The 20,540-nt window shown below is 34.1% G+C and overlaps 1 protein-coding gene across 1 annotated transcript; it reads left to right on the forward strand.

The window, feature by feature from the left end:
* Positions 1-8,114: 8,114 nt before the first annotated feature.
* Positions 8,115-16,793, forward strand: LOC134649128 (troponin C, isoallergen Bla g 6.0101-like; the record flags this gene model as incomplete). Its single annotated transcript, XM_063503844.1, has 4 exons — positions 8,115-8,262; positions 12,871-12,990; positions 13,957-14,088; positions 16,585-16,793. Coding segments are annotated over 4 exons (435 nt in total), but the record flags the coding sequence as incomplete, so codon positions are not given.
* Positions 16,794-20,540: the final 3,747 nt, after the last annotated feature.

Here is a 20,540-nt window from a genome sequence, read left to right on the forward strand (position 1 = left end):
CTTTGCTCAGTAGAGTGGAGCGTATAGCTGAGTCGGAGCCCTTTTGTTTACACAGTTATTAAAAAGGAGAAACAGTTTGAAACGTCGGGATGTATAAAAGAAATAATCCGATAAAATAGTTATATTTTATGTTGACATAGTTTAAAAAATATGTAGGTTAAGTCTGCGTCCGTTTAAAATGGTTTAAAAATAAAACATCATTAGGACACTAAAGACATTTGACTTCACGCAAATCGGGTTTCAGTGCAACCGAGTAAAATGAAACCCTTCTGGCAACCACGTTAGACGTTACTATTGTTTGCGGTGACAATCGTTTATAAACACTAATGGATGAGACATATGTAAATAAAATATGAAAGAACTACAATGTAGATACCTACTTAAAGATAATAAAATAGCAAATCACTACATAGTATAAAACAAAGTCGCTTCCCACTGTCTGTCCCTAGGTATTACTGAATCGCGATTAGAAAGGGATTGAGATAGCTGTCAATCCATATTGATTTTGACGTAAGTGTATGGAAATCTGTTATTTCTAATCCCTTTCTGATCGCGGCATGATAATATGCTTAGACCTTTAAAACGACGCAACGGATTTTACTGCGGTTTTTTTAATAGATAGAGTGATTCAAGAGGAAGGTTTATGTAAAAAAAAATAACCCGTGCGAAACCGGGGCAGGTCGCTAGTTTTTAATAAATTAGAGAGATGAAAAAAAAAACATTATTGCTTAAGAGCCAACAGGAGTGGTCATTTCTCCATACAAACGTACTCGACTGTTTCCACCGTGGGTTTTGGAGCTAGAGCAATGATTTTTTCAACACAGATTAATATTGTCAATCGGACCGTTTTGCTTTTTTTGATATTTTTGTTTTTTAAGGCGCTAGAGCCCTTCAAAAATGGCCTAATTGACTATGCCGCAATGAGAGGCGTGGTATTCAAAACTGATATCAATTAGCCAAAAGAGCAAAACGGTCTGACACAGATAATTTCATAATCATTTAGATTTACAAATTTGGTTACAATTGGTTAAGTTTTGGAGGAGGAATCAGTCGAGTACAAAACCTCGATTTTTGAGATTTTTACGCAGGATTTTTCGCCTTGTCCTTATCGCACTAGTTTTAGGAGCCATTTCCGTTAGCGAGACGGGTATATTTACCTAAAATATTTAAATCTCAGCTCCTGTTTCGTCTTAATCAGCTAGAGAATATTTGAGGACCTTGGCCGTATCCGTATTTTTAAGAGGGTGTTATGTCTTGCTGGGATATCAAAACTTGGGTAAGGGTCGAAAATACTGTGGCATCTACTCCACGGACACCCATGTTTCAATTATGATTACCATAATTCAAAGTAGGTACGCTATGATGTAGTTAAAAGGGAATGACCAAAATTGGGGCATATCCCATCAGCCAGCAAGCCAACTCTATACACCGATTTATAGTCTAATCAAAACTATTGTGACATGAATAATTTTCGTCATTAAACTCTCCTATTAAATTTTATTATTGTATGTTATTTCTACTCAGAATCACGAGCTCTTTCGATCCTAATAGGAGAAAAAAAGTGTCCATTTCCATTACGTCACCATTTTTCATAGACGCGGAATGGAAATATCTAAAAATGTATGGAAATTTTGGGACACTTTTTTTCTCCTATTAGGATAGAATGAGCTCGTGTTTCTGAGTAGAAATAACATAAAAAATCCCAAATTTGAAAAAAAAGTGTAGGGGACAACAAAAAAAAAAAACGGCCAGATACCCTTAATTCACGACAAGTATTCCCGAATGGAGTACGTGTTCTGTCGTAAAGTGATTTTTACGTTGCGACGGAAATGGGAAAAGGGACTAATGCAGCAGTTCTCAGACGTCAATAACACTCGACAAGTTTACGTGGTATTGCAGCCGGCGCCAATTTAGTGTTTTAGTTACTTATTTTTATCTTGAATCCTGCAAATTATTGACTACGTTTTTATTTGAAAATTATAAAGTCATTTAAATAAATAGATGCCTATGACAAACTAATTTTATGATACAAAGTGTACTGTAGCAACAACTGCAATAACTATATAATTGTTCCCTACGATGAACGAAATACTTTAATCAGATGTAAATATCTTACACGTAGGTAAATATACTTCATAAGAATTATATACAGCATGTCGACATGTCGAAAGCTGAAATGTAAATATGCATTAGGGTATTTTAGAACCAGTATACAAAGTATCATAACAATCGGTGTAGCGGTTACGAAGAAATTAACAAATTACGATTTACATATTTACTTTGGAGCAACCTGTAGGTGTTTGAGGTAATAAATAGTATGAAACCTTCTTCGACCGTTTTGATTATTTTTTTTATTTATGACATTATTGCTAAAATAAGCGTCACAAAACGAAAGACTTAGATTTTCATATTTAAGCCAAAAACCCCTAACGCCGACGTCATAGCGAATGTGTCTCGATATAAGCATAATGTTTAGGATCACCTCTAAAGGGACTCGCCGCTTGTGACATAAAAAAGTAATAACCCTATATCAAAATGTAGGTTCCAAATAATTTATTACTAGCTGCTCGATGAAGGTGTGCGAGGGCCAGCTGAAATAAATATGATGGGGGTGGAATAAAACGTGAATTTGATTTCAATTACCTACCTAGCCGGAAAATAAGCTTATTTGTAAAAAAAATATACTTTGTACGTTTATCTACTTGTTTTGTGCAAATTAAGTAAGTGTTTTACTAATACTACTACTACTATTACTAAAAATACTAATACTATCTAGTATTACACTAATTAATAAATATACTAATTAGAAATTCTAAAGGAATTTTATTAATGCATCATTACTGATCGTAACAATTTCAATAAATATAATGTTATCAATATTTCCTGTGCCGTTACTATTAGTAGCCAATTGATGAACTTAGAATCAAAATAATATACATAATCATCATTATTACCTATGTTATACATTGTATCAGTAAGTATTTTAAGGTAAGTTTTCATTCTACTGCACTGTAATTATACTTTATTGTAAATTATAGTGGAACGTTTTCAGAGGCATGGAAGGGTCACAACGTTACAATGTGGCAATTTTAAGGCGTTTAGGCAAACTTCACATACTTTGTTAAATTAAGTAAGTAGGGTGAAGGTTCTATTTCGCGTCAACGCTTGATTGATACCATGTTATTGAATTATACAACACATTATTGAAAGGTTATTAGATCGATTACCGTGTCAAAAACTTTGTGACCCAATTTGACTCGAGAAAGTGATAGGTGACATAGGCATTGATATGCTATCAATATGTCACAAACTATGAGTTCGGATTTGACAACGCCTTCTATCGTAAAAGTAGCGATATACTGTAATAGTAGTTTGTGTTACAAGGGATCAAAATGATGTATTTCCTTCAAGGGGGTACATTGAATCCTGAGCGTAATGAGGGATTCAAGTGTTAACGCCCAAGACGAAATAATTTTGATTCCGTGTGACACATACTGCTTTTCACAACAACTATGAGGAAAACAAAAAAAAACTTGTGTTGACACAATCTGATGCTTAAACAGATTATTTAAGCTAAAAAAATAATGTGCAAAAAATGTAAAAATAGTGTGCTAGAACAGAAAAGTGTTACTTTGATCCCTCCTAGCAGAGAGGAAAAGTGCCACTTTGATCCCTCCTAACAGGGAAGAAAAAGCTCTTTTCTGAATAGGAGGTGTGAAAAGTTACTTTCCCACGTATGCGAGAGACGACAGAGTCGAAAACAAAAGCGAAACGGGGAAAGTCTGATAATTTAATCATTTCACAGTTCCTGTTAAAAACTGTTTTCAATCTCGCGTCATTAACTTTTGCTGCATTCGAGTGCAGTTGGCAACCATCGGCGCCAGTGAAAAGCGTAGATCGTAACAAATATGTCACTGTCCACGATCGGGAACACCTGCCTCCCCCCACTGGCTCCCCTGCCCCCCATTGCCTCAGCCCTCATTTAGAACTAAACATTTATTCAATGTGTGCGTTGTCATAGCAGTGCCATGCTAAAGATGTATGGTATTTATGATTAATTAATTCTTACATTAAATAATACTAATTAAGTAAAATGTTTGAAATTGAGATGAAATGTAATTTTACAATAAAAAGATAAATAGACCTACAGTACAACGTACACAGTTTTCCAGAGAAAAGTTTTATAACTTACCTACAACTAGCTGTTGCTCACGACTTCGTTCGCGTGGAGTTCATATTGGTGATTCAATTGTGGTATTCTACATAATCATTGTACAGCAAAAAAATGCAGTTGGGTAAAAATTTGAAAACACATCACATTTGCCTGTCACAATATCTTTCTAAGAAGTTGCAAATCCCTCACTCGAAACAGTTTCGTACCCGATACATACTCAAAACCCTTTTTAGGGTTCCGTAGCCAAATGGCAAAAAACGGAACCCTTATAGATTCGTCATGTCTGTCTGTCTGTCCGTCTGTCTGTCCGTCTGTCTGTCCGTCTGTCTGTCCGTCCGTATGTCACAGCCACTTTTCTCCGAAACTATAAGAACTATACTGTTGAAACTTGGTAAGTAGATGTATTCTGTGAACCGCATTAAGATTTTCACACAAAAATAGAAAAAAAACAATAAATTTTTGGGGTTCCCCATACTTCGAACTGAAACTCAAAATTTTTTTTTTCATCAAACCCATACGTGTGGGGTATCTATGGATAGGTCTTCAAAAATGATATTGAGGTTTCTAATATCATTTTTTTCTAAACTGAATAGTTTGCGCGAGAGACACTTCCAAAGTGGTAAAATGTGTGTCCCCCCCCCCCTAACTTCTAAAATAAGAGAATGATAAAACTAAAAAAAATATATGATGTACATTACCATGTAAACTTCCACCGAAAATTGGTTTGAACGAGATCTAGCAAGTAGTTTTTTTTTAATACGTCATAAATCGCCTAAATACGGAACCCTTCATGGGCGAGTCCGACTCGCACTTGGCCGCTTTTTTACACCTTAGGGAATGAATTTTTAAAAATGCTGATATCACTTTTCTGCTTTTCTTATATTGTATCTTTTTACGAAGATTCGTCTCTTACCCAAATCGTTTTCGTTACAAACTTTGTACCCATATTTAACCCTCCTGGGGGATGAACTTAAAAAACGATGAATTAACTTTTCTTGAAATTTTAATAAAATATGTTTTTATTTGTTCAAGATCCCAGTTAAAAGACTTTTACCTTTCAAGCCCTTTTTTACCCCCTAAGGGGGTAACCCCTTAGGTTTTTTAAAATTACTTCACTTAGAGACGTTATAAAATGTAACTTGATGCAGAAATTTCAAATTTCTAGCCATTGTAGTTCCCTGCATTTCGTTGATGAGTGTGTCAGTCAGGACATACCCATTTATATACCTATCGATATCCGATTTATACTTGATGAACATACTTTACCCAATTTACTTTTTCTATGTGGTTATTAAATAACAAAACGTATAAATTCTGAGAGAGATTTTCTGCAATTGTATATCATTAAGAAAGGCAGCCATTTCTATTATTTATGATTTACTTTGAAAGCCTCAGGGGAAAACAAGGAATTTCCTTTTAAGCTTTAGAGCAAAATAATATTTGCTAGCGTTAGTACCAATTATCATAATATAACATTTAGAACTATTCTATTTGGTATTAAATATAAGAAGAGACAAGGGGGTAGGAGGAGGATTTTTTTTATAATTATTAATAATTTCATCGTACCAATACTATCAATACCAACTAGAATTTTGACAAAATTATTCTGTCACAAGAAAAAATAATGAGAAATAACAATATGTATATATTTTTCTAACTTTTATGGCTAATATTTAACAAAATACAGAATGAAATGCAGCAAAATACTGGGTAATTGGTATTTTGAAATGTAAATAAAATAAAATAAACTCTTTGCCTAATTAGAAATACGACCCGCTAGCCTGACGTATACATTCCCAGCTATCATCCGGCAACAGAGCATAATGTATGATGACCTCAACAATAACAGTTAAAAGCGATCGCCGAAGCCAAGACGCGGTGAATCGTGGGCAGAAAGGGGCAGTACCAAGTCCCTAAACCAGAGGCAACCTGGGTGACATCGTCGCGCGTCTTAGAGTAGTCGCTCAGTCTATCCAGATAAAAGGACTTGTGTTCCTCATTCTTTGGTTCGGCATTGCGTACCATATTATTCAATTCCTTTAAATAAAAATGGTGAGATTTCAATTCGACATTATTTAAAAAAAATATTTAAAAAGTTCTGATTTTGCATTAATACTTTTTGTGATTAAAACTTTAATTAGATAGTGAAGTGCGGTTCCACATTTCCTATATCTTATCTTTTATCGTGTCTCAACGTTTGTGTTATATAAAAAAAAGCTAACGTGCAGTTCATTTTTACAGGATGATCTTAATAAGGACCAGCTAGCAAGTGAGTATTTTTGCAAATTAACCTAGTAGGTAGTTAAGTATAACATCTCGACAATATCATCTAAATCGGCTTATCGATTTCGTATGACAACTAAATTTTATTTAAATGATGGTTTTATTTAAAGCGGCTGTTATTATCATTTCATCAAATCACATCTAATACTTCAAATTGCCTTGCATAGAAAATTGGTTCATTTTAACTAATCGTGCAGAATAATTTAAAAGGTGCAATAATATAACGCGAGTTCATAGCGTCATCTAATCCGCTTCGCTTCAGAAAGTGTGATTGCAGCTAAGAATTACTCTGGAGAGTAATAACCATTTAATTTAATTAACCTAGGAAAATGAAACGTGTTTTCCGTTCTGCTTGTTTCCAGGGAGAGTTCTCCTTTCTGTGATAATCAAGTGTTATACTGATCTTAAGTAGACATTTAATTTACATTACATTGTGTATATAATCACTTAATCAGTCTAATAAGAGCAGTATTTAAGTTCATATAACAATGATTACTTGCACAATTTTTTTAAATTGCATTAGCATCCGGCCTTCACAACTGGAGAACTTCGTAACTTTTCCTTTAGTATATCACATCTATTTCAGTTTATAAATTACAATCGTTTTTTCACCCCTGGAACAACTTTTTCAATCAATTCCATGCATCCATGACCCTTCTGTCATTGCCAATTTTCTTAAAACCGGTCGGATCAGATTTTGGTTACAGATTGATTTTAGATTGAAAAAAATTATATTACGTAAATTAATTAAAAACAATTTTTGCATATTTTAGAAAAATAACTCATGCTTTAGAATTTATAGTATATCCTTTTAACTGATAAATTTATATGTGTTTGGTAGAGTTACCTATAGACATTTTTCTAGGTAATAGACATGGTAGGTCTAAAAAAAGGTGGTCCGGGTATAGTTTAAGATTAATTTTACTGGGAAAAAACTAATAAGTTTCTCACATTTCTACGCTGGCGAGTCACATAATATTGAGTCAGCAGTTACCTGAAAAAGCTGACGCTCCGTAAATAGTTTGCTTAGTTACCGGGCCGTCTCTGGGCTAGCGTCAGTACTTACCTAATAGGTATACACGGTATTGCGTTCAGTTACAGATCAAATGGAGGCAAACGGTAAAGAATTTTTATTGCTACCAATTCGACCATTTCGACCTCCAAGCATAACTAAAAACTTTACCTACTCATAATTAACAAAAAAGGCTTTAATAGATAAAAGAAAGACGTATTAAGTCTCATCACCATCAGTCTAGGAGTCAAATATAGTACATAGTTTTTAAAACTTCAAAAAATGCACAATTTTCAATTATTTGGATTAAACCTATTTTATTTTCACCATAATTATTTAATAAGATATTAACGCTATTTACCTACTTTGGCAAAAAGTTAGTTGTAGCAGAACATCGATCACGATTTCCCAACTGAATAAGTTGTCATTTACCTTCGTTTAAATACAAATAGAACTAAAAATAACAGAAAGCTATACTTGTTCTGCGTGCTACTCTGTTGCTGCTTTATTTTACCAGCGCTGGAAGCCGCCAGCAACATGCTGAGATGAGGCCATTTCGCGGTACTTTATTCTTATTTTGTGTTTTCTTTTATATTATGTATAGTTTGTGCTTACGAATAAATTCTATTCTATTCTATTCTATTTTCAGTCCTTAAGAAGGCGTTTGAGGCATTCGACCACGAGAAAAAGGGTTGCATCGGCACCGTGATGGTGGGCACCATCTTTGGCATGCTGGGTCTTGGCGTCACCGACGAGACCTTAAAGGAGATCATTGAAGAAGTGGACGAAGATGGTCAGTAATCTTTAATTTTCCCTTTTATGGGTCGATATTTATTTTGTTGTAAATTTTTTTTCGTCAGATTTCGATAAAATTTGTTGAATAAATAGATTTCCCTATTCTGTACAATATAAGCGCAGTATCACCGTATGTCCTAAAAAAGTTTTCCCCTGAGTTACGAAAAAGTAGGATTATATTTCCGTAATTCGTCAAAAATTATTATTTTTGGATCAAGTTGTGTTTTCGTATTTATTCCGTTCAAAATGAGGAGCTTTTCAAACCAGTCAAATTTTATCAATGTGCGACGAAAAAAATATCGATATCCGAATAAAAATCGGCCCTTATAAGAAAAAGTACTTTGTAATCTAAAAATACATTCTTGAACCGTCCGTAATAATAATGTAAAGTGGGCTGTACTATCTAATCTAAGAAGCAATCAGTTTTAGTCAGAAATGTGGGCAGACTTTATAATGAAAAAAGGCTTTTCAGATCAAATGAATATTAAGAGCCAACAGGAGCTAAGATTTAAATATTTTAGGTAAATATACCCGTCTCGCTAACGGAAGCGGCTCCTAAAACTAGTGCGATAAGGACAAGGCGATAAATCCTGCGTAAAAATCTCAAAAATCGAGGTTTCGTACTCGACTGTTTCCTCCTCCAAAACTTAACCAATCGTAACCAAATTTGGAAATCTAAATGATAATGATATTATCTGTGTCGGACCGTTTTGCTTTTTTGACTAATTGATATCAGTTTTGAATAGCACGCCTCTCATTGCGGCATAGTCAATTAGGCCATTTTTGAAGGGCTCTAGCGCCTTAAAAAACAAAAATATCAAAAAAAGCAAAACGGTCCGACACAGACATTGACAATATTAATCTGTGTTGAAAAAATCATTGCTCTAGCTTCAAAACCCACGGAGGAAACAGTCGAGTACGTTTGTATGGAGAAATGACCACTCCTGTTGGCTCTTAAGCTAAGAGAAATGTTTATCCTAATAGTGTGATAAATGAAATACAATATCAAAATGTAACGATTCCTTTTACTACATGTATAAAATTCGCACGATAATTCAAATTAAATTAAATGATACCGTCATTATAATGAAAACAACAAAGATCAACAAGGAACATCACAAGGCGAACACATCATATTATTATACCTTAATAATGAGAAATGAGATACTGAAAATGAGTTGGCTCACAATAATACACACCTTCAATTTTACAAGGATAATTAAAGGGATGTTTACAAAAACAACATAACTGACTACACTGGTTGACACCTGAAACGATTAACAATATTCTTAAAAAAGTGTCAACCGCTCTAAGCAGTTATGTTGTTTTTGTAAACATCCCTTCAATTGTCAGTCGCTAAATTGCAGCATCAATGATAATCAGCTTTTCCAAAACCAAAACAGGCTCAGAAGCAACATCAATTCAAATAACACAATAAACACAGTTGTCTTTGATTCTGGCGCAATTGGAGTAATAAGCATACCGCGGTATTCGGAAAACAAGATACGTTCTAGAGAAGAGAACCATACGATATGTACTAGTATCTGCCCTAGTAGCACGGTCGCATTTTTATCGTTTGTTACCATGCCTGTCACGTTCTAACTAGTATGTAAGTGCGAAAGTGACGGGCATAGTGATAGTCGATAAAAATGGAAACGTGCTGAGCCCGCTGGTAGTTTAGATTTCAACAAGATATCTTTTGCAGCTCAATTCGGGCAACCAATGTCACTTTTACGTTAAATTATCGTATTAAGATCGTTTCAAAATCGTTATGAGATCTAAAAATACATAACGAGACGTTTTAGACATTGTGGAAATCGTGCCAGAGTATCTCCAGAATCGTGGAAATGTCAAAAATGACAGGCTAAATCTTAAAAATATCGTTGTCGTATCTTGGTGATGTCCAATAGATATCTAGTAGATGTATAATTCAACATCCGAATCGGGCCCCTAGTCTTTGTTAAGGACTGCCGAGAATCAACGGGTCGCCCCGAGCTTCGAGAACAACAAAGAGACCCTTTAAGGCGAAGTCCCCTAAAAGACCTTGACACTACATTAAACATTTCGCTCAAATTCGAAACATAAAATCTCAAAAACTAGAAAGTTACCTTAGATAATGGGTACAAAATGTTTATTACCCAATCAAATCAGATCCATAAAAAACGTTATGAGAAATTAATTTACGAAATCGTTTACTATATATATACATTTGGTCCTAAATGCGTGTAATCCGAGTTTGCCCAATCCCAGGAGATAATAAAAGAAATAATGCCTATCGTTTATCAGATTAAGGTTTAGATAAGCCGAAAAAAATCACCTCATAAAATTTCAACTGTAATATAATATACATAAGGTTTATACTTTAACTATAACATACATGTTTTCGGTTGCTCGATTTCCGAGTATTAGGCGTCCAAAAAAGAATATAATATACCACTGCAATATAGTCGCCTTAAGCTTAGGTGACCTTAAATCTTGGTTATCTAACTGAAAGCCAGTTCAAGCGAGACAAGTAAATTATATGAAGGGTGATAAGGACTTCATGTTTCGTTATGACTGTTATGAGCATTGTATTTTATTTTTATACACTCACTTGAGTTATTTATGTAAGTTTTGGTTAGATAATAGGAATGTAACGGTCTTTGGCGGCCTCGAGTAATTTACATATATATGGAGTAAAAGCCCTAATAAAAGCCCTTATATAGACAAGACTTATGAATAGTTAGGTATATGAATTTTTGCCAGTTCAATTCAGTTATCATGCATTTCGCTCGCACTTGTCCGTACATGTATTGGCGCGGGCGAGACACACAAAAACTAAATACGTAATATGATTCAAATATCATTCTGATGTCAGTGTACGTTCGAATTGACCTGAAAGGCAAAATTCAGGAAGAGATAATGCAATAAACTGGCGAAATTGGGTCAACAGAACATAATTAAGAAATTGATATTGATTATACTATCCAGATGCAATACTGAGCACGTGAATACGAGTATTTTAAATATCACTAGCGATAATCGGATAAAACTGAAATATCAAAGATGCTCAATAGATATTTATAAAGTTTTTAGATTTTCGTAAGTTCCCGTAATAGTCATAAAGAGCTCTCTACGCTACTAAAATATTATTAATTGCTCCATAAACGAAAACCCTGTCCAAATAAATGTAAACCAATTATTTGGGATAAAGATTAAAGGCTTTGGAGAAACGAAGCGAAGAAAGCGAAGCGACTAATTATTTTATTGACTTCCCATTTTTTATTATCCCTACTTTACAAACTATTTTATTTTGTTTAAAATTGAAAGTATTGTTTACAACTAGCGTCGCGGAACCAATTATGGTTTTCGACTTAATTCAATTTTGTCACCCAACTCACCCATGTGCTGCTTCTGATTCTGATATCAATAGAGTACAACGCCTACGGCAATACCTATTAAACGATGCTCCCCGATCCGCCACTAATTTTCTGAGTGCTCTTGCCGGAGAATGCAAATACTCTTTCATTGTGCCTACTATCAGAATATAAAGATCTTAAGCGACTAAACCCACATAGCCACATGCGACATTACCTTTCCATGTCATAGTGTTATCGCTTCGGTAAAAAAGATTCGCTTGGCGTATTAGAGATTAAACTTTTGCAATATTTTTGAACCGAAGTTATTCTAGTTGCGTAAACGGTTCGCTGCTGGGACTGTCAAAGTTTGGTGAAATATGAGCGTAGAGTTAGCGAAAGCCATTTTATGTTATTTCGCATTGAATGTGAATAATTAAAGCGATAAAGATCTATTTAAAGGCTATTACAATTGTTAGATTAGTATAATACTCGTAAACTAAGGCCATTACAGTAAACGATATTAATTTATTACGGTGAGGTTGATATAGTGAAAGCAAAGCACACAGTACGTAATTCAAATTATGTCTTGCCCTGTGACACAATTAACCCTTAAGGCCAAATAATAGGTACATTGTAGTCTTAAAGGAAAATAGAAGGGGTGATGTGAAGTTTTCAGTCCGCGCCAAAGCACCTGTCTAATATTTTTTGTCCATGATACGAGATTCTTCTTGAGTAGACCATAGCAGGATTAGGTATAGTTGAAGAAATATTATTTGCATCGAGGAATAATATCGCTAATGGCTTTTTTTTACAATATGGTAATAAATAAATTAGCACCCAGTTTTGCTTACACTTAATTTAAACACATCCTACCAACAAACATGCTAGTTATTTTTCTACATTTAAATTTCTTAGTTTTCCTAGTATTCCAACTTTTTAATTAGCCTGTTGTTAAATTAAATAATTTAAATATAGATTGAATCTAAATAAACATTTATTTCAAATTAAATACGATTTGTGATGAAAAAAAGTTTCATTTACATAATAACGCATCGTTATTATCCCAGAAACACAAAATACCATAACTAGTTATTCCTACAATACCTATCGATGACACGTGCTTAACTGCTCTTTTGTCCTTTTGTATTCGTAAACAAAAAGTTTTATGACCAATCGGTGCAAATCAAATTTCGTCAACTATACAAAAAATGCAGAAGATCATTGTAGATACATTTAAGATAAAATGTACCCTTTTATGCTTGCTGCAGGATCCGGCGAGTTGGAGTTTGAAGAGTTTGTAACCTTAGCGTCGAGGTTTATGGTTGAAGAGGATGCAGAAGCTATGCAACAAGAACTTAAGGAAGCATTCCGGTTGTACGACAAAGAAGGTAAATAAAGACTATACAGCAATGCATTAACCCCTCGTAGTATTTAATAGAATATCTCGAGCTTTACATAATTAACCAATGCCATAGGTTAAGCTTTATATTACCAATTAATTAAGGCTTTTGCTGTGTTATTGAAGGCGGAATTTTAACGCGTAAAATCATATTACAGGCTAAAGTAATCAAATACTCTCGCTCGGAAGCGAATGTGTCTGGCTGAATGAAATTAGTCGTTGGAAAAATTCTAGACATTCCTGTGACCCTCACAGGACCTAACCCTTGTTAGTTATTTAACGTGTTTCATTCGGGAGGGTAATTTTCTAGGGTGATTTTGGTTTTGTTATTAAAGAAAATAGTGAGGGTAAGATTGTAGTTTTCTTACTCAGGTGCCTTAACCTTTTGTTGACCTTCGATACATAACTATTGAAGTAGTTATTTACATAGGGATTACACTAAATTTAAGTATTATATTTTTTAGCAGTTATTCGATTGCATTAAAAGGCAAATGAAGCAGATTTATTCAAAACTAGCTTCCGTCCATTACTTAATCTGTATGGAATTATTATGATGATTAATAAAATCTATCGTATTTCCTTCCTCTGGCTGGACCCTTACTATTTTAATTCTAAATTTCATTTAAATCGTTTTAGCGATTTAAGCGTGAAGAGGTTACCTAGGACAGACAGACAGAGTTACTTTTGCATTTAAAACATTAAGTAAGGATGTCCTCAATTGGATTCGTTTTGCCTGGGGACTGCAGCCCAAAAATCTCCAGTACAATGAGAGATGGCTTATGTCCAGCAGTATGGCGTTGAATGGCATTACTTAACTATTAAGTCTAATACGCCGTTGAAAATCATTTCCATTTGCGTCATTTTGATATTTATGTTTGTTAAAAAATTTACAGAGGCCTGTTAAGTCTTATTAGTAAGTGGATAAATATAGGCAGTGTGATGAAACATGTTTCAGGTAACGGCTATATCACGACAGGGGTGTTACGGGAGATCCTCAGAGAGCTGGACGACAAGATCAGCGCAGAGGAATTGGACATGATGATTGAGGAAATTGACTCTGACGGCTCTGGCACAGTTGACTTTGATGGTATGTATCACCGTCTTTATCAGGGTCATTCTCTGATAATATGTCTGCAGTTGCGTCTAATTGCCACATACATTTAATATGGGTCCGGCAATTAGACAGCAGACATATTTTTTAGAATAACCCATCAGGGAGCCACAAAAAATTTTTGTTTTATGCAACCAGTCTCTGCTCGTCTTAGTGTGACCCATACTAAATGTGGGTGAATCAATTTGCTTTTTGCTGTTGTGCTGGCCCGTGACTCAAGAAATAACATTTACAAACTGTTAATTATTACATTATTTACAAGGTATTACAAACAATCAAGATATAATATTAAAAAAAATATATATATAAAGAAGAATTCATAATTATGCAATATATAATCTAACGCGTTAGATTATAAAAACTGCGAACCATAATTAATAATTTTATTCTGTAAATACCCATTTTAAGAACAATTACTAAACACAATTAAAGTTTACTCAACACAAATCTAACAACAAAATCTAAAGCATTAATCATACTCGTGGCATAATAATTTTGTAACGCTCCAATACGTTGAAATACTTAGTATTCTGGCATAAAATACAAGCACTATGTCATTGTTAACTAAATTGATCGTGACATCGACTATTATAATTTTGAATTTATAATATCGGGTCCGATGTAGTAACGTGCCAAACCTGAGTTTAGCTTTGGCTGAATATTTGATTGAATTGATTTCAACTTTTGCTCTGATCTTTTTTAAAACTAAACTGCAGCAGGGCAGGTGCCCCGGCCGTGACCACTGGCCCGGTCTTGGCCATTTATTGTCTAAACATTATATACAATAAATTGATTCGTTATATATCATTACAAGAAACTCAATTCTTTGCCATAAAACTCTTTAAAAACTAAAAAAAAAAACAGCGGGTTGCACTCCGGGAGTGCCGACAGAAGTGAAAACTCAATGACTAGTCCAAAATGTCTGCAGCACTATGTATAAATTGACCCATCCTCCGAAATTGCTGGCCAGTGAGCTTTAATTTGTAGCGTTAATTGTTTAAAATTCGAATAGAAATTGTAAAATTACCTTGCAGACCTCGCATCTAATCTAAATATATTTGGTCATGATATTTTGAGTTTTATTCACCGGTACTAGAGTTCACTTTTATTAACAATTTCATCAAGATGTAGCTTTACTGAATTATATTTGAGTGATATAAAGTTAGAATGTAACTGTAAGATCCTCGTATTTCAGCCCGTACAAGATTAGAACCTTTTTCATGTAATGTCATTGAGTTTTTCTTTATTGATTTAAATGCCATATAAATGAGTGGCCATCTAAACCTTACGGTCACGTGATCGCCTTACGCTATCTCGAGTTTATTTTTTTCCCCACCTCAAAAAGTGCCCAGCGCCGCTAAAGAAGTTTTCACTTTAAAAAAAGATTATTTTAATATTATTGTTTTCTATTTATATTTATTAAAACTTCAACTGGCTAAAAAGGATGCTAAGGTCGCCAAAACCGGGGCATCTGCCCAATTACGGTTTTTTATCTTGTTATCATGTCTAAACGAATACATAAAAATAAACACGCCTTATTAGCATTGTATTATTATGTCGCGCGTGTTGTATAAGTTGCGTGAAACTAAAAGGGAAAAGAACAAAAAATATTAATGACATAATATATTAACAGGACTACAAAGGTCCTAATAATGAAGATCCTAATAATAGCAGCAAAGAGAAATGAGTCCATTTCTAAGAACAAGCATTAATTATGAAGAAATTGTGACCTTAAATGGTCTACGGTTCAGTTAGTTTCTTAATAAAGCTTTTCCTTTATTTACATTATTATTTGTACAGCTACCTGCGGCTATTTTCATTTTAATTGACTTGTACTTAAAACACTTGATTATTATAATTTATAATGTGTTGTAAAGTCATGCTTGAGCGTGTTGTAGCTAATTTGTAGTAAAAAATAATGGAAAAAAATCGATATTCAAAGCATTGATCGGTAAAGATAAGTAAACTGTGGGTTTTGTATAGTACCTAGGCTCTACTTCATATTTGTATTATGACTTATTATTATTTTATATTTTTTACTGTTATTTGCCCCCTATGTTAATGCAACTGCTGTAAACGTGTTCCGCCATTTTAGTCTAAAAGGTAACGTTTACTTAACACTTATTCGAATAATACTTATACCGGTATCTTAGTTTGATTATGGTATAAATTGTTTAGTTATGTAGGTACCTAATTTAATTAATTCAAGGGGTAAGAAAAATTTAAATAACTTTCAGGGATTAGTCTCATACATACAGATAAAAAGGAGTTTTCCAACAAAATCAAATTACGAAAAGTTTGTGATATCCGTTGAATAATTCAGTACATTTGATTTGCCGTAATTGTGACTGAAACTGTGGACTTCCCAGAATTTCCCTAGCTTAATTTTGCTTATGAAAATTTCATGCCACCGTATTAACACTGCAAGAATTTTTCTGGATTTGCACTTATAAAACTTTTGTTAAATTTCAGAATTCATGGAAGTTATGACGGGAGGCGACGACTGAACGACCATTTGCCCAAGTTTATGTTATAATGATATTAATTTTATCTATGTCTACTACACAATATGAATTTATTTATACATCGGAAGACCAATTTGATATGATTAGCAAAAAACTATAATGTATTTATTTAACTACTTGTAAGTTATTTTATAAGAATTAAACAATATCCTAAGATTATGTATTTCTTTAATTTTTGCACATTAAAATCTCTTAGGTATTCTGCAAAAGTATTATTGGTACACATGAATCACATGGTTGATGATGTCATGTTGCTTACTGATATCGTTCAATTATAAGGACCAACGCTGTATTTAATAATGAAAAATAATCTTTTACTTGACAATTAGGCTAAGAAAAAACCTATAATCTCGTCAACAGACGATCTTTCAGAAAATGGTCTACGCCATTTTAATATTAATGTTGATTAAACTTAAATCTATGGTAATTACTAACTAAATTAATTATCTTAATAAAGTTGGACTTTACGATGCAAAATGTTGCAATGATATTATAAATAATGTTGGTTACAGCGCGGTTGACAGCTAATCGCCTCAGCACGCAAATAACGACATCATCTATAACAGTCAACCACATTTTACACAACAAAAGAGAGTTCATATTCGCCGCTATACTTACTCAACCTCATATCTGCAACACACATTTGATGACAAAAACACCCGTATTCCGAATGAAAGAAAAGCGACATTTCCATCAAATAATTGTTGCAGATATGAGGTTGAGTAAGTATTTATAGCGACGAATATGTATGTGTCGAGTGCGTTGTTTATACTGCACATTACTAATATTGAAAACGCCACACTGCTATAATGCTTGGTGTCTCTGTTTTAAACTAAAAGTTGGTAAGAGACAGCGTTATTTCAAACGTTGTAGCAATTATGAAACTGAAGTTGTTTGCTTCTCCCGCGCGCTTATACTGAAGCAATTATAACGAGTGTGCAAATGGACTATAAATATTACTAGCGATGTCTGTCGGCGGGCGGCAGCCGCCTTAGTGCCGATACAGATGGACTGCAACCAGACTGCAATTTGTATGGAAACTGTGCAATCGGAGTGCAGTCAGCGTGCGGTTCCCACGTAATTGCAGTATTCGAGATTCACAGATTAATGTTATTGAAATAAGCACAAATCTTATTGAAATAACTCTGCCTGCCTGTTTGTTACATCTTCACGCTTTAACCGATTTAGATGAAATGTGGTGTGGAGGTAGTTGGAGGCCCGGGGAAGGACATAGGATAGTTTTTATCAATCATCATCATCAGTCTACGCAAACGAAGCTTCGCGGGCAGAAGCTTGTATATATTTAGCTGACAGACTATTATATATATGTATTCTCCTATATAGGGCCTAAACTTTATTAGGTAGGGTATCAATAATGGTGGCTGCATTATCTTGCTGAATGGCAATGCCGATGTGCTAAGGGAGAAACGAGACAGCCTTCTAATCACCGGTACATTCGATCATAAAAGTATTTTTTTAAATTAAATGATGTCAAAATGAGATTAATTTGTAATTTTCGAATGTCGCTCAAGGACTATTTATATAGCGTAGGAACATAGCACAGGAGAACGAGTAGGTACGTACCTATAGGAGATACGAGTAAGTATTCTTAGCGATTTAAATAAGCCACATACAATCAGCGTTGTACACGTATCTAAGCCTCTATAAGCGGCGAGCATCATGGGCATCTTTGCACCAGAAACGACATGAAGCGTTTTGTCTTTTTAAATTTATAATTTTTATTTTTATTTGTAATCTTAACTAATAAATAAATAAAAGAATACTAAATATAAAGCTATAATTATGAATAAAAATATAATACACTTAATGCTAAACAAAGGAGTTCAATTGATTGCCATGTATAATTATATCTCGAAACTAGCTTTCCTCGACAACAATGTCACGGTTAAAAATATTACTCACCATCAACCAGGTATAACGTTGATGAATAATGATTAATTAATTAATGTATTGTATTTATTGAACTACCGGGACATCTTTGTCTCTCACATGTAGCTGTGACTTAAAAGACAAATGTCTATTGTGCATTTGGTTTTAAAAACAGCATTGTACCTTAAATAACACCGTAATAAAGTCCCTTTTTGTTTAAAAACAGCCTGTCGGCCGCTTGTCATCTTTAATTTTTTCTACCTGTGATTCCAAGCGTACCTCCATGAAAGTAACATATAACTACTATAAGAAAAAAGCCTTTAGCCTGATAATTAGTGATACTATTTTGTTTTGTAAAGCATCACTAATAAGGTCTATTTTCATTTGAAGTAATTAATTAAATCTTCATTATTCTTCTGCTCTAAGAAATTGCTTTGCAACACTGAAGCTGAACTCGGCATGTATTAACAAGTTGCATTTCAGACCTAATCGCCATGTGGTAAGTTTGCAATTGGAATGGATTAATGATAGATTTAGTGCTCACTGGGTCTGAAGGGTTCACGAGTGGTTGGCGACATTAATAGCGGCACTAAATTTGTCGTTGATAGCAATTAATGCACTTGAAAGTGTTGAGATTCCGCACAAACCACAGGAGTGCACAACCGTTAGCTCCTTCATTTTTAAAACCTAAAACCAGTAAGTAATATAATAAACAGATCCCGGAATTCTCGTATGAATTCCGGGCTCGGGCGAATGAGCGATCTCTTCGAGATAACCTTTGGATACCAACTTTTAGGAAATACATATATCTCGAATAGATCGCTCATTCGCGATAAGATTGCATGTTGTTTACTTCTACTCGTAATCATATTTTAATATATTGTATTCTGTATTTATCGATATACATATGTATAACCGGAAGTCAATAAACGAGAAGTCCCTATGACAGCTCAAAAATGCTACGAGAATTCCGGGCTCTGGTAATAAAAGATACTTCTGTAAGAACATTTTCATATTAGTATCTGTGCGCCTGTAAAAATAACGTTTTGTTCTTTTGACTATCCTATGAAAATAAATAAGATCTCATAAATAAAACATGAAGCGTGAAATGTATAAAACTAAACCCTATTTTTACAGCTGATAATTCTATATATGCTTATACCTACATGTCTGCGTTTTAAAATAGGCGAAGCACACATATTTATATGTAATTTGTTTTTGAACGATTTGTGTAAGATTATCCCATGTTATTCCGGAGACATAATACACCCTTATTTCTTAAATTGGATCGGTAAAGCGAGCTTAGGAATAGAAATCATTCATAAAGTAGCCGTGTACTTTTGCAACTGGGTGTACCTACCTATTATACAGTGTGTAAATCCAATACGGGCGAATATTTAAACGGTGGTTAGCATAGGACCTAAAAAGTATATTGAGATAGATTTTACTTAGAAATGCATTGAAAATTTTAACCATACAAAATAATTCGGCCCGCAATGTAATACACCACACAAGTTACGGGATACGAGCTTTTTAAAGTAACTGTCAACGCTTGTTGGCAGTTACTATAAAAAGCTCGTATCTAGTAATGTCATGTCATCTTCTGTTTCTTAATGTTTGCAGTACATTGCTGCTCGGTACATGTGGAAAAAATTAATCACGGGGTCATAATTAAGTGTAACTTAAAAAAACATTTTAATTAATGATAAGACGGGTAAATTCTATATCTGGTTTAATTTATTGCCCGTATTAGACTTACACACTGTATATTAAAAGTGATAAGCACACATACGTAGCTATTTGCGAAAACGAGCGATTGGTTGAGTTGACATAGTGAGATCCTGAGAACGCGTGTAGGCCTAAAATAAATCCGTCTCTACAATATAACGTATAACGTATAGACCATGAAACTAGGAATTTCGCCTATAGGCACCTGTTTAACCAGTGTGACAATTACCACCTGACAACGACAAATCGCCGTACATTTCGGTCCAACAAGTAAATAAGTGTTGT

The sequence above is a fragment of the Cydia amplana genome, chromosome 6 (assembly GCF_948474715.1).
Source record: "Cydia amplana chromosome 6, ilCydAmpl1.1, whole genome shotgun sequence".
Taxonomy (NCBI): Eukaryota; Metazoa; Arthropoda; class Insecta; order Lepidoptera; family Tortricidae; genus Cydia; species Cydia amplana.